A 16060-nucleotide genomic window follows, 5' to 3' on the forward strand; every position below is an offset into this window, starting at 1 on the left:
AATGCATATAGATCAGTATTACTCCCCTAAACCTACCTGAGGTTTTGACATCCACCAGGGCTCAGCCCACAAATGAGAGCCTATGTCTTTTTGACATTCACCCATGACTATATTCACATTTCTTCTCCAATTTCTCTCTTGCTTGCCCACATGAGGGGCAGGAAAACTTTATTCTTCTCATTGCCTGTATATTCTGCCTATCTCTAAGCATCTTGGCTTTTAAGACTCAAATGCAGAAGGATAATTTTATATTCATTGTTTCTGATTCATTTCCCTTCCCTAAGGCAGCTAAAACACAATGGTTTGAAAGTTAAGGGAGAGGAAACACTAAGGAGAAAAAAGAAATGTAGAGGGGGAAAAAATCAAATATTTCAAAAATAATATCTCAGAGCAAAAACATGCTGTCCTCTAATATTAAAGATGATGGCTAGTAGTCAATACATGTTTTATTTTATTTAAGAGGTGGGGGAAGTAAACACATCCAGTACCTTTGGTGGAAATTATGCATGATCAATAGCACCCTGTGTCATACGTAGAGCTTCAGTTAGTAAGTCAGGGGTCTAAGTTCTCAGTTTTTATGGTTAAGGGTCTTTAAGCAAGCTCAGTTTGTCCATAAATACAATTCAGTATTATTTTATCTGTGGTTTGATTTTACACTACTTACAAGCATAATAGGTTAGCTTATTACTGTTTCATGGATGCTGGCAGAAGATGAAAGATTTCCCAGTCAGAAACCAAGAATTTTATTATCATGACTCAACAAACAGCATGATCTTCAGCATATGTATCAGTTCTTGCTCCCAAGTTCCATGAAGGTGACACAAAGGGACCCAGATAAATAGTAGGAATGCAGGAGTTTTATGGTATAATGGGGAAAGGTATCAGGCTGCATGAAAGTTAGATGGAATGGTTAATGTGAGAGAAAATTCAAATGACAATGAAAAGTTAAAGAAGCAAGCAGCTAAATAGAATATGTTACCAGAACTTATAAATAGGAACACTATATTATGGAATTCTGAGTTCACCCTCATGTTCTGCATTGTTTACAAGAGTCAATTAATCACATCTACTCAGTGCCATTCAGATATGGTGGATAATCTGTGATAGGAAAGGAAACAGACTCAAACATGGATTGCAGTCACTGTTTTTAAGTAGTGGCCCATAAAGTCAGGAGATATCACACCTACAGACATGAAGATGGCAAAGCAAAGTATTCCATTAAAAACTGCCATAAAATCAGAAGAAAAATAATTGTAAGTAACTAACAGATCCCAGAGCAACATAAAGAGATATAACTTTACCTAAAAAAGAAATACCTGAAGAAGGATGTAATATGCAAGTATATACAGACTATCGTGGAAGTGAGTTAGTGAATGAGATAGGTACAAACAAGGCTAATAGGCTTACTTAAGCATGGTAGAAAAGGTAATTTTAGATACTAGAGATAAATTTTTGAGCTTCTAAATAGCTGTAAGATTCAAGAGTTTTCTAAGCAGAAGGTAGGTTTGGTATCAACACCTATTGACTGGGTGTCTATTATATATTTTTACTCTGATGGATGCTTCTTATATTTTATCACACTTAATCCTTATACAACCCTATGTGGTAGGTTTTTATTGTTTCCATTTTAGAAATGAGGTTACTAATGATGGAGAAACAACCAGTTCAAGGTCATAGAGCTGGTAAATAACATGCTCAGGTTTCAGCGCTGGGATATGCAACTCCATGGTCCATGTTCCTTCCACTTGACCACACTGTTCAAACTCATTTAGTTCTATGTTAACAGCTTCTAGAAATTTCTTCTGTGCTGTTGTATTATTTGAAAGCTTACACTGTTCTGTACTTCTAGGAAAATATCTAATTATGAATTTACATTTTTATTAATTTAATGAAACACAAGCTTCACTATTTTATTGTCCTGTCCTATCATGTTTAAAGCCAATGACAAGTTACTTCCGTGACCAAAACTTTTCTCTTCCCACAGGTGACTTATATATAGGAGGAGTGGCAAAAGAAACATACAAATCCTTGCCGAAACTTGTCCATGCCAAGGAAGGCTTTCAAGGCTGCTTGGCATCAGTTGATTTAAATGGACGGCTTCCAGACCTTATTTCAGATGCTCTTTTCTGCAATGGACAGATTGAGAGAGGATGTGAAGGTACTAGGTCTTTGTTATTTCACTCTAAATAACTCTAATTCCACCTATAAATGAGAAAAAGTATCTCTAGTCAGCAAAATTCATTTCTGCCAAATGGTCAAAGCCCTGCATAGAGCTTAAAAATCCTTATCATTTTTAAAAATTTTCATCCCATAAATCCTAAATTTTCTGGACTGTTTGCAAGCCTACATTAATGCCAGATGTAAAACAGGAACTATATCTGTGGATCTTGTTATTTCCTGTTTCTTTACATTCTATAGTGTACTAATTAGTTCTATAATGTTTGCTTTATACCATTAAATAGATAATCATTTAAATTAAAAAAATTTAACTCCAGCAAGTGTTAAACAACTTGAGCCTGTTTTTTGAAATCTACATTCAGTTAGATATATAACAAGAGGATAAAGTTCAAATACCCAATCTCATGCATTATTTGGTTTGTGTTTACATGGCAGCAAGAGTGCCACCTGTGTATTGTACATTTGTTTTAGCAAAAATTGGTTTCTTCTATTACCCAAGGCTAATATTCCATACTTCAGAAATGCACCCAGATATCTTCCTGTTGTTTCGTGCTATCAGACTAAGATCTGTAGGAGTACTTTTTGATTGCTACTTTCATTTTAGATAATTTTCACTTCAATACCTCAGATTATTTGAGCCAATTCTCCCTCCATAAATGTAATTTAATCACATTATCCTGAAATTTGTGGCTCTGAATATGTTGCTGCTTCTCCTTTAATGTTAAACACATTTTAGGCATATTGCAAACTTCAGAATCCTAAGGAAATTTCATACGGGAGAAGTAAAGAAAAATGTGTGAATTCCTATGCTCCCAGGAAATCATGAATCATTTCTTTTCAGCCAAAATAATGCCATTAGATTTAGCAATTACCTAAGTACTTGGGATTCTTTTTTTGAAAGTATATTTCTTCTCCCTGCAATAATTTGTGTTTGAAAATATATTTTTATTTGAAAATCAATTGTTGCCTGAAAAATCAGGTGAGATTCAAACTGTTTTAATCTTGCCAGGAGATAAAGCTGTTTAATGGAAATCTTTGTTGTACTCATTTTTAATGTTATTGCCATATTTATTTCAAAGTTTGGTATAATACACTTTTGTAAAACAAAAGGAAATTATGTTTTCTCCTTTCACCAGTGTTTTGATAAAGAAATAAAATTGTTCAGTGAATAATTCCCTCTAGCAGATGGATACAAGAATTGAGGACATTGATTCTGGGAGGTGATCTAATCAGTGAGACTGTATATTTTAAAAACATGGGTATCACAAACTACTCTGAAATACTTTTAAAAACGGGCCTTTCTGCAAGTTGCTTGGTAAGTGACTACTCACCTACAGGAAAGGGTGGAAGCAGACAGGAACATTCACAGCTAAACAACCACAAGACAGAAACCAAACATAGCCACATGACCCCCCCCCCCCCACTGGCACATATGTGAGTGGGTGGGCGGAGGGGAAAACTAATGCAAGAGATGCTAAGAAAGAGTATTTGCAGAAATGGTGTTTGCTGTTATTTTCCAACATAATCTAATACACAACTCAGTTAAGATGATGATTATACATCCTCTTGGGTAACCTTCAACTACTATTTGAATATTTGGGAATCATTCAATGCATTATGACATTAGTTCCTTCCTTACCTTATCCAGGATGCTTTCATATCTGAGCTTTAATCATTCTTACCCTCTTTTAATCCCTTTTTATTTTTTGGAATGTTACCACCTTCCTTCTTTTCTGCCATGACACTTCCCTGATTTTTTTTTTCATTCCAACATCAAGATTAACAACTTTTAATGTATGATTATTTCTATCCTCGATGGTTCCTAGGAATAATCTCAAATATACCTGTCATAGGTGTACCTTAGATACACCTGTTTTTAGGGTTAGTGCTCAGATTCTAGATACTTGATAAATCATTTCTCTAAGGTTGTGTCTCATGGAATTTTTGGGTCCAAATCACACTGCCATCAGTTAACTTTCACAGTGATAGAAATAGTATAAATTTGACATAACCAAATCATATCTTGTCAAGATATTTCATTGTTCCTACCAACAATACCCCAAAAATCTCTAAGCCCTTCTCATGTAAAAGGTTCTTGGTCTTCCAAAATCACTTGCTGCATTCCATTTTTGACTAATTTCAGTGGACAACAGCTGATTTTATTTATACAACACTGGTTGGGGGAGGGAGCTTACGTCTTGCTTCCATGTCCCTTTAGATCAATGTTTCTCACATTTTAGCCAGTATCAAAATCACCTGAAGAATTATTAAAACCAGAATTACCAACCACCACCCCGAGGGGCTCTGACTCGGTAGGTCTAGGATGCAGCCCTACAGTTTACATTTCTAAGTCCCTAAATGATGCCGATGCTGTCCTAAGAACCACCCTTTGAAAGTGTTTGCTTAGCATGACATTTTCCTGCTTACATCAAAGAAAATAGAGACCGCTAATCCAGATTACTCACACTCAATTAAGCTCAGAACTAATTCAAGACAATTCCTTGTGTAAAGCTAGTAAATATTTTTTTTAGTTCAGATGCTCTTACATAAACTCATAACATTCAGCCTCAGAACTTTATTATAAGCTACAGAAATGCTGAAATGATTAAAGTTACCATTGTATAAGCCCTGGTGATAGTAAATTTACATATACTGTTTCATTAATCCTCAAAATTCTATAGGATATCACTGAATTTTTTTTTAAGATGAACAAATTAAGCCTCAGAGATAGAAGGTGACCTCCCTAAGGTCACACAGAAAGTGGGTGATGGAGACTTGGAACCCAAGTTTGCCTGACTTGACAGCATAGGCATCAAACCACTTTCCTGTATTGTTTCTTTAGTGTCCAGAGATTATAATTTTGCCTTCATTTTCGTTTCCTTTTCAGACATGTCCTTATTTTTAACCATTTAATACAAATGTTCTTGTAGCTTGTTCCCAATTTTATTCACTGATAAAATAAAAGGAACATTATATAACTAGTGGGAAAAATTAATTTGGGGCTTTGTCTTGTGCAAATGCCTGTCAGTGTTTAAATATTGTTCTAGAAGGTGAGTACTTTGAAAAAGTGTCTTGTCAGGCATAGGCATGCATTCTCTTATAACACCTGAATATAAAAAGACTTGTGATAATGAAAAAATAATAATAATAAAACATGTCTTTCTGCTTGCTTAAAGATTTGTCAGGTACTCAGAATTGCAGCTCTACAATATGGGCTGATTATGTTTTTTTTAGAATTGCAGTTTTACCATGCTTAGAGTTTACATTATTTTGCAATTGCATTTTTGATAACTTTTGAAAAACAGTAATGATAACAAAAATCTGGCTGTCCATCGGTTCTTGCTCCTGTTCTTTCCTTTCGCTGGGCAAGTAAGGGAGCAGCTATCCATTGATGAGACAGCCCTGCACCCGCACTGGGCTTGCCCCACTCCCTCCTTCTATCCTCCATGCCTATCCCAGGAAGGAAGTACTAAGGAATATTGCTTTAAGAGGTGTTTGTTTTAATGAATTATTTCATTCTCTAATGCTGTGGGACACTTACTTCTCACAGATTGGAAGAACAACAAAAGCTAAGTAATTTAGTGGTTATTAGTTCTTTGATGCAATGAGAAAAACTATTCTATTCAGGTGTCCCAGGCCTGGGAAATTGTTATCATCATCATCATTATTATTGTTAACAGCTATTGCTGTTATTACTATCCCAATTATTATAATTAGTAATTACAATATTATGGTTTCTGAATTTGTGAGAATTTACATTAAGCTTAAATGAATAACCTTTTATGAAGAATACTGAGAAAATTGTAATAGAAATATGATTGTAAGGAGCATGTTTAAATAGACATTTAACAAAAACATCAATTTATACAAAGGCTAATACAGATAATTCTTTTTATTCACTAAAGTGGTTACCTCAAAGGCTGTCACTATTAATAGAGTCTAATTAGGCTGGTATCCATTGTAATATTTTCATAAAACCTATAAAATTACATTTACTAGAAAATATCTTCAGTCTATACTCTAAGCTTTTTAAGTGGACTGCATTCATTTCTCACCTTTCCCCTAAAATAGTCCTTATTAGCAAGGTTCTTCTGTAATCAGAACTCTCCAGCAGTTTGTGAGAGTTGAAGACAATTATGATGATGAAGAGAATACAGCTATAACTCTGCAATCCTTAAGCAGTGCATACCCAGCCTGGTAAGAGCAGAGATGACACTCCACAGTGAGGTCTTGTAAAGGAATTTTCTTTATGGGGAATTATATTGCTGTTTGCTTCTCCCATCCTTTACTTCTTTCATCCACTCCAAATGTTACATAAATTTTGATAGTTTTTGTGTCACTCTAAGATCCAGCTGGTGGCAGTGAATGGCTGGCATTAGAATCTTAAGCCTTAATTGCAATAGCAAGGTAAAGGATCTAGAGGGAGGGGAAAAAAATGGACAGGCATAATGGTCTGCTAATGACCATCGTCTGCACTGTATCTGCGCATGACAAATGTGCTATATGCTCCAAACAAGCAAAGCCGTCACTTTGGTTATGCATTCATACCTATGCAAGAGGGGAAACAATACAAAAGCCTTTTTAATTTTCCTTCATTACATGTCATTGGCTCAATTAACCATTTTATGTATACATATATAGTGAACTTCTGATAAATTATTGCTTTCTCATTTTTGGCTTCTCTTAAGATTTATGGCTGTTAGCATTAATTTGTTTGCTCTACATAGCATTTCTCTCCCCCTTTACAACAGCATGCTTTTTGAATCTGAACGTTCTGTGTTTGCCCCATTTCAGTATTGCTTACTAACACTTAATATATTTTGCTTTTTTTTTTAATTTTGCTGACAAGTTGCATTGATGAAAGCTGACTTGCAAGGTAGATAGCTCTGTGTGTATGAAACAAGACTGAAACCTCATAATATACAGTAGATACCCCAAAATGACATTTTTACATTTTTGCAGTAACTGTTGTTTGGACTCAGATTTGTTTCCCTTCTTGAACACTGTGCAAGAAGCTTCATTTATAGCTTAGTTTGCATAAAGGCTTTCAGTCTTGAATATGTCTGTATGGTGATTGCCTTTAGTGCTTTGATCATCTCTTTTTAGTTCTTTGTTTTTCAGTGTTCTAGCTATGATTCTTTAGAAATAGACTAGCATTCTTTTTACCTGTTTGTTTAATGGGGGCATGTCATTTATACAGAGTCCTTCATTTTATGTTTATTTGCATGAAGTTGTTAAAGCATGTAAATTGATACTTGCCAACATACCTATCCAAAAACCCAACAATCATAACTTTATCCATAGTTTGTGCAGGGAAACTTCTGGAAGCTTCTAGGACATCTTTGCATAACTCTCTTTAGTTATTTTGCCAATCTTTATCTCAATTTCATGGATTTATAATCTCCATTTCTCATGGTGTCTCTTTTCATTGATCAGAAGTTAAGGAGATCCATGCATTGTTCCAAAATATAAATGGTAGTAGAGAATTATTGACAATGGAGTGAGATACCCGCTACCATGATCATACCAGAAGCTCTGTGGCTTGTTTTTCCTATTTGTTGGTTTAGTCTACTACTGTAATGTATGTTGTCCTATATCAGAAACTTCAGAAAACCTTCATATTAGAGCTGCTTTGTTCTTAATTCAAGTGTGTGCACTAGAACTTTCAATGCTAGTTTGGTCATGTAATTTGAGGTGTTGGCAACTACTGTATGTGACCTAGCTCTTGTATAAAACCCTTGGCTATTTTTGAAAGAACCCAAGTTTCTTTTGAATTGTTTTGCAGGTCCCAGCACAACCTGCCAAGAGGATTCGTGTTCCAATCAGGGTGTGTGTTTGCAGCAGTGGGATGGCTTCAGCTGTGACTGTAGTATGACTTCCTTCAGCGGGTCGCTCTGCAACGACCGTAAGTACCTCTCTGAGCATGGAATGATACTTACCATTGCTCTGGGTTACTCTTTGATATCCAGGGTCTAAAACCTGGAATCTTTCTGTTATCTGTGAGTAAGTTAAATTGTCACTACTGAGAGAAGCAGTTGTTTCTACAGAAAGGACATTTATTAAATACTTAAGTATCAGTCAAGGATGCTGTGAGCTAAGTGCTGTGATGATGGTGATCCTTTGGTTTTACCTGTTTGTTGTAGCTTGTTTTAATTGCTAATAGTCACCTTGTTGAAAATAATTTCATTATATCCCACGTATGATAACTTTCCCCTAGCTTCATATTTTTCATTCTTTATATTAAGTAACAGTTAATTTCTTAAGATTATATCTTGAGGGCTATGATTTTAGTGAATGGTGGCAGGTCTCGTTATATTTTTTTCTGTCTACATTCTTCAAGCCTGTATCTGCCTTTTACTTTAAAAACAATATGTTTAATCTTCATCCTTCAAGCACTCTATCTTATATTTTAGCCACTTTGGTTTTTAAAAAATTTTTTTCCTTTAGTCTCACAATATAAGCATGACAAAGAAGCACAGCATTCACATTATATCATGGAATATCAGCTAGTCCTAATCTGTGTGGTTGTAGTGAGGATTTTGAGATCAAATTAATTCGTGCAGGGGATGAAGTCATTTCTTAACCTTCAAATAGATCCTGTTTTACAACACTTCATCAAAATGATAAAAGCATCTCCTACAACATGTTGCATTCCATTGTGTTGTGAAAATATTTCTAATGAAGCCTCCTGGTTGTAAAATAGAGTGCATGTTTTATGTTGTGCTTAAGAAAAGGCTCTAGGGTGAAGGGATAGGAGATGTGATGGTTGAAGGTTCAGGCCTCCAGGCAAAGGATAGCCTTGAGTATAGGTTAAAAAAAGACTAGAGTTTATTCATCTTGACCTTTGTCTATTTGAGATTCTATTTACGTCAGTAGATATGTGTATCACAGTGCTGAAGATGGGGGTCAAACTAAAATATTCCATTGAAGTGAGTTGCAGCCTAGCAATATAGTGCAATTCACCAGCAGCTGTCTTCAGGTTCCTATCCAAAATGGTGAACATAAGCACAAGCAACTAATGCAAAATAAAATAGTGCTTAAGAGACCTGTAAAGATCATACCACCAGAGATGGAGAAATATTTAGTCTCCATCCTACCAGTGGCATCTTCCATAGACTTACAGTAAACTTGAAGCAACAAACGTGGAATTAAACCCTCAAGCATTTGCAACTCTGTATTTCTACAAATCAGATCATACAGACAATAACCACATTTAGGGTTTCCCTCAGGTTTCTGGACCCAATTCCATTATGTGTGTGGGGTGGGGGGAGGGTTTTCCTGTGCACAACACTGAGCCGTTCTCAAACATCAGCAGTGTGTCTGAGAATTAGACTCAATTCTGACACTATCTGCCCAGAGACAGCACCAGATGAAGGGCTCCACCCTACAAGAGTGCCCTTCACCCCCCAACTCCAGATGCCAGTCGCAAATCCCAGGCTGTTGCCTGTGCTTCTGACCAACCAGCTACACATTAGAGGTTCCAAAGACCTCCCCATTAGGTACAATTAATTTGCTAGAGTGGCTCACAGAACTCAAGAAAACAATTATGTTTACCAGTTTAATAATGGATACTGTAAAGGATACAAGTGAATAACCAGATGAAGAGACACATACAGGCCCTAGTGGAGCTTGGGGCCTGGCAGGAGAGGGAGGGAGAGAGATGTGCTCCTCTTATGGGTTTTTATGAGGGTTTCATTGCATAGTCATGATTGACTGAGTCATTGGTCATTGGCTGATTCAGCCTCCAGCCCCTACCTTGGGTGGGATCCAAAAGCCTCTTATTAACATTAGCAAGACACTCATTTCACCTTTATGGCTCTGAAGCCTTTTTAGGAACTATAGATGAAGACCAAATAAACTTGAGATGTATTTTGTTCATCTGAATGATCAAATATATATTTTCTACCACTCATATTGCAGGGTCAGATAAATAACCTTACATAAAGACTCAATAAATATGTATATGTATATGTACATAAAGCAAAGCAAATTTAAAGACCTTATGATTTTAATAAATATGTTTGTATATATATAAATTTACATTTGTTCCTGCCCCATAGATAATACCATAAACTTCCTTTCAAGGACAATCAGAAGACTGATAATTCATTGTGACTTTACTATGGCAGATTTTAAATCTTGAATATGATCCTGGCAGATGTATGATTTACCTGTGGTAGCTGAGAGAGCTTTTTTGCATGAAAATATTTTTCATTCTGCCAAAGAATTTTCTCTGCCAAACTCTGCTTAATCTAGTTTCCATGTTTTATAAAGCAGTTGCCATTTGGTTGTGTCAGATTGTGTATTTTCATATACCAGTTAAGTATGAAGAATATAATTTTCTGTATGGATTTGCTGGACCTTTCCTATAGGAACATCAAGATCCTACTTTTGAGTATATTCTGTCTTCATATCATTTTTACAGAAAGTTATTTGAATGCTGCTCTTGGATGATAGTAGTGGTGATGACAATGATAAGGCTATTTGTTATTTTCTTGTAAATAAGGTAAATATCATTCAATAAGTGTATCCCTGGTATGACTTTTGCCCAAATCAACATTGAAATTACTTTGGAGGGCTTTCAGAATACATGCATTTTGATTAAATCATTACCTGCCTGTAGGTTTTCTGGAAATAGGAAATAGTTTCTTGGTCTATTCATTGGGGTTTTGGTGGTGAAGGGATGTAGATACAAATCAATATTTAAAAGTAAATCTTATTTTCATATCAACTATCATTTGTAGAAAGTACAAAATAGGAACTGTTATCTTTGTTGAAAGATAAGCTGAGGCATATTAAAATATTTGTTTTTATTTGAGCAATTCAAATCAGGCAGCATCCAATCTAGCAGGTAGAAAGACACTCCGAGATGCAGTACAAATGACTTTTATAGCAGAAGAGAGTGGGGACAATGAAGTTAAACTGGCAAAAATGCGGGTTGGTTATTGCAAAGTTACTTTCCTTTAGGAATGGCAGGAGTCTATCAGGCAGATTACCTAACTAGTGCTGATCAGGAGATTCTTCATTGACAGGTGTATGATTCCATTTCTGGGAGAGCCAAAACTGTAATTAAATTAAATCTAGGTTTGGTGACAGGGGACTTAGTATAAGTGATTCTGTTTTGGGTCTGTTGCCCTATTTTTTTTGCTTTTTTGTTTTAACACCTTGAAGCCATACAAAAGTAGCATGCCACATTTTCTTCAGGTTTTGAATTGATCAAAATAAATCTTATCTCTACATCTCCCTGTTTTTCTATGAGTTGCATAGTTTGATTCCTGGAATTTCAACAAACTCCTTTTCTATATGGAGGTTGCCTTTTTTAAAAAATATCCATTTAGGACATTATATTTCTTAGTGAAATTTCCTTCTCTAGCTGAAGTATTTATCCATAAATTCTGTGGCTACTGCCTCCAACTGCATAAAAAATGGAAAAAAAAAAGAAAATAGAAACAAAACTTTTTAAAAGGTGAAAGAACATACCACATTTCAAATGAGATTACCCTACTCCAGGCAAAAAAAAAAAAAGTCCTTCTAAACATCATTTCCTCATGTTTCATACAGTGGGTTAGAGTAACTAGAAAATTTTCTTTATATTAGCCTGGAGATATAATTAACAATGGGAAGATGGGAATACTTTTCAGCTTGTAAGTGTAATCTTGTATAGATCATACTAATTAATGAACTTCAAGGAACTTTTCAAAAAAACGCACTTACACTTGTGCAAAGTGATGCCAAAGGCTACTTTTAAAGAACAGAGTTGTGAAACCTTTTCCTCCCTAGAAGATCACCATCTAAAAATTGTTGTGTGTGTGTGTTTATGTGTAGGGTACTACAGTGTGCTTAACTCCTTAAGTCTTCTATATTAATACCATATTTTAGGTCCCCAGTGTTTTTCTGGCTTATTGTACTGATCTCCTGGTTGGGTTTCTCAGTTCTTATCCTTTTCTCCTCCAATCCATCCAGTGCCTTCCTACCTGTTTCGTTATTTCTTCCTGTTCTTCCTAGTTTAAGTGTCACCGGCTCTTCCTGATTCTCCTAACCAGTGACAGTCTTTTTCCTCTTCTGACCTCTATAGAACTTCGTTTAGTCTGTTTTAGCCACTACTGCTTCCTACCTTAGAGTCGCTGATGGTTGGTCTTGTCTCCCTGTAAGACCATGCTTCTCCCGGGAGCAATATTCCTTTAATTTTTTGGCTCATCAGCCCAGTGTTATGTGCATCCTGTTGCATATAATTGCTGATAGTAGTAACTCACCAAATAAATGTTGACTAGATGCATGAATCCTACATGAGGATTTCTCAGTGGCCAACAATATTTTCCAAATGTATCAGCTTGGAGTTATGAACCTTTGTGGTCTGACCCCGGCTTTCATTTTCACTTGTATCTGTTACAGAACCTTCTCTGTATGGCATCTTACTACCAAATCACTTACTTATGGCTTTCTGAACAACATAACACTTGCCCTATTTCCTCACCATTGCTTATGTTAAAATATTTCTCCTCCTGCAGAATGTACTCATTCCTCCTGGAAGCATTCCTTCTACTGTATCTGCCTGAAGAAATATAATTTTGTTTTCAATCTCTAATTAAACTGTTTCATCCTATGGAAACGTCCCTGATCCTATGAGCTAGACCTCACCTTTACCTCTTTTGAAGTCTTAGAGCGGCATTGTTCAAACTTACCACATGTTGTAGCTATTTGTGAAGTTTTTCTGTGATGTAGCCATTTACTGAAATCTTGTTATGTTCCATATCTGTGCTAAGAGTTTACATTAATTATATATAATCTACATATCACCTATCATGTATACACACCATCATCAAACCATTGTGCTATACAAGAATTCTTTTCTGCTTTCAGTAGAATATTACCTAATTTAACATCAGGTTGGGGAAGATAAATATGGCTATGATTACATGGAAAATAGTGTTTACATAACGTCATCACATTGCCTTAGTACAGAAATGTTGTATGTCAGATTACAGTTTGGCTTCAATGATGTGTGTTACCATAAGGGAATAATGCCTCATGTGCTGTTATGTTAATGCTAAGAGGGTCTGGGCACTGCCATTAGAAGACTATCTTCAGAATTCTAAAGTTTGCCAAAAGAAAATCTTTCTGAATGGAGTGTTTTATATTTTGTGTAAGAACTAGAAATGTTCACTGAAACAAAGGCAAAATACGTTTGACTGTGATGTTACCATGACATTAAAAAATATATTTAGCTCTGTTTCTCACCTTTTTTTATTGTTTAAAAGAAAACTCAACATCCAGCATCTGAGCATCAATGTCAGAACTACTGGAAATGGCTCATAACATATACAAAAGTAACTTGGACCTAAGTAACGCTATTTATCTCCCATTTAGAGCCACAGTAGTATGAAGCTGTGAGCTAATTTGCTGTGGGTATCATTTAGGGCTGAATAAAATTTAGCAATTAGCTATGTCTACAACCAGATCCTCGTTATGAGTGTGATGAAACTTATAACCTTGAATTATTCAAGCATTTCTAGACAGCAGGCCTTAAGTTACTTGAAGCCATTCATAAGCAATATTTACTGATAATGCCTTAGAAAAACACAGTCAGACCTATCTTAGGTTAAACCATAAAGGATTAAAATATTGTTCATACTGAGTCAGAAGATTCAATGAAAGAAAGGAAAGCATAATGTGTGATAGCACTTCTATTATATAGTATATTTCTCTATCTTCCATTATTTATATAAATTTATCTCTTTTCTTGTTAATAGACGACAGAAAAGCAGATGCACAGAAGGAAGCCTCAGTCCTTTCATATTGCAACTGAACAGTCAAATGACAGTGTTAAGCTCTATCTATACAGGAAAATTTAAATGGGAGTCAACCCCAAAACAGTAAAATAGTGTTGCTGCATTTGAATTACTCTGATTAGCCCCCTGCTTTGTTCAGCAACTGAATGATTCATGACTCCAAGCAGACTTTTACTCTGTATAAATGGTACCATGTGGAACCGAGCAAGCCCAACTGATTACCCCCGCCCTGCTCCGTACTCTGATTTTTTTGGCTCACTTAAAACCCTGACCGTGGGGACCTTGATTTGGCTCTTACGTTAGTGTTCATCACTGCAAACAATATGTAACTATGGAGGTGGCCGTTGGTGTTCACATTACTGTGGTAATACTGTCATATGCCACCAGAGCCTGACTAGACCAGGGCTCAGTTGAGAGGTTCTCACCTCTGTTAATAATCCTTAAGGGGAAAGAGCTCTATGACCACAGTCTCTGCCTGAGCAACATTCTTTCTGTATGAGTGTGTTACGCTCAGGCCCCTCGCTTGCCTTCCAGCCACAGCAACACAGCACCTGCAGAGTTCAGGCTAGAGTGGGGAGACTGCCTGAATCTGAGGTGGTGTTTTTTTGAAAATTTATGTTTATGATTATTTTTAAATAGATTTTACTTCCCCAGAACTGATACGCTGAAAGCCTTTGTGAACAAAATGAAGGTTAATCATGGTGAAGTCTCAGGATCCTGCATAATAGTAAATAAGTAAAAATAATAAATAATTCAGTATCCGTTTATTAACCCAGAAGATATGTGAAGAAAATAAAATGTTAAATGATTATCCAACTTTATGGAATCAGATTATCATGCGTATTTTTTAAAGGAGTATAGGATTAAAAATAGTAATGTAGACTTTGTGAAATATTTTATTTTATAAGAATGTAAGTGATTGAATTTGGAAGGAGGTAGATCAGGCGTAAATTGTTTGTATGCTTTGTTCCTATGGATATATCTAGCTAGTGCATAAGAACAGCTACAAAATATTTTTATGTAGATCACACAACATATTTAAATGCTGATCACATAATTAGTAGGTATTATATGTGTGCTGTTTACATTTTATAAATGCATTCTTCCAAACTTCAAAAAATTTTAACATTTCCAATTTACAAATGAAGATGTTGAGGCGTGGATAGTTCAAATAACTTCTTTAAGCTGAAACGGCTAGTAACTGGCACAGACAGAATTTGAACATAGGTCTGTAAAATGTCAAGCTCATATTCGTCCTTGAATAAGAATTCCACGATTCCTCCCAAAGAGGGATTGATTCAGTGTCAATACTGAAGAAATTCTGCACATGCATGATGCCCCAGATGCAAAGTGCCCTGGAGAAGTTAGTAAAGACTGGCATTTAACATTGTGTTTTTTTTCCATCCTCACCTGTCTCTTGATTCTTATATTTAATTTTAAGCATTATACTGCATGAAACATGCTCTTCCCTTCAACTGCTCAGTTGCCACTTCTAAAGATGAGTTAAAAATTCATAGTTGTCTAAGGCATACTGTCATTAACTTCCAGTTCTGTTATAAAAAGGTACTGATTATGAAAAAGAGATGGCAATTTTCTGTGATTTTTCTATGACAGCCTGAGTTTCTGAAAAATAATAATTTAATCTTTGATAATGAAATCAGGCAAAACATTTCCCGAGGTTCTCCTGCTGGAATCAGATTCACAGTGTATATTGTGGGAAACAAGCAGGTAAGGTAAGATTCAGAATTGTGCTGACCAAGGAATGTGTACCAAGTGTTTCATTTCTTTTTGTGAGGCAGAAAGAGGAAAACCTGAAGTCGGAGGTTAGCAGTGTGGTCTTTGAAGGCCTTTAGAAGATACATGGGGGACACGGAAGAAATTGTGTGAAACCCAGATCATGTAAAGTCACTATGAGATTAATAGCAAAGACCCAGGGCCCCTGTATTTGTAAGGAAGGGAAAGAAAGCTCAGGGGAAATATGCAGAGTCCAGAAAAAGGTCATGATAAAAATAACTTTGAGCTCACATTTAGGAATAATTCTAGTCATAAAGAAAAAAAAATTACTGTGAAGAAAATGCACCTTGCCTAAAGAT

At 35.7% G+C, this 16060-nt stretch overlaps 1 protein-coding gene across 22 annotated transcripts in view; it reads left to right on the plus strand.

Moving 5' to 3' along the window:
* Positions 1 to 16060, plus strand: part of NRXN1 (neurexin 1) — a 1068016-nt gene that overhangs the window by 533368 nt on the left and 518588 nt on the right. For 21 of the 22 annotated variants that reach the window (XM_057497214.1, XM_057497215.1, XM_057497222.1 and 18 more), the window contains 2 exons: positions 1985 to 2158; positions 7964 to 8083. In XM_057497214.1, the coding sequence (XP_057353197.1) occupies positions 1985 to 2158; positions 7964 to 8083 (294 nt within the window). Of the gene's footprint in view, positions 1 to 1984; positions 2159 to 7030; positions 7055 to 7963; positions 8084 to 16060 lie in introns of those variants that run through there. The other variant, XM_057497229.1, reaches the window with a different exon arrangement.

The sequence above is a fragment of the Manis pentadactyla genome, chromosome 2 (assembly GCF_030020395.1).
Source record: "Manis pentadactyla isolate mManPen7 chromosome 2, mManPen7.hap1, whole genome shotgun sequence".
NCBI lineage: Eukaryota > Metazoa > Chordata > Mammalia > Pholidota > Manidae > Manis > Manis pentadactyla.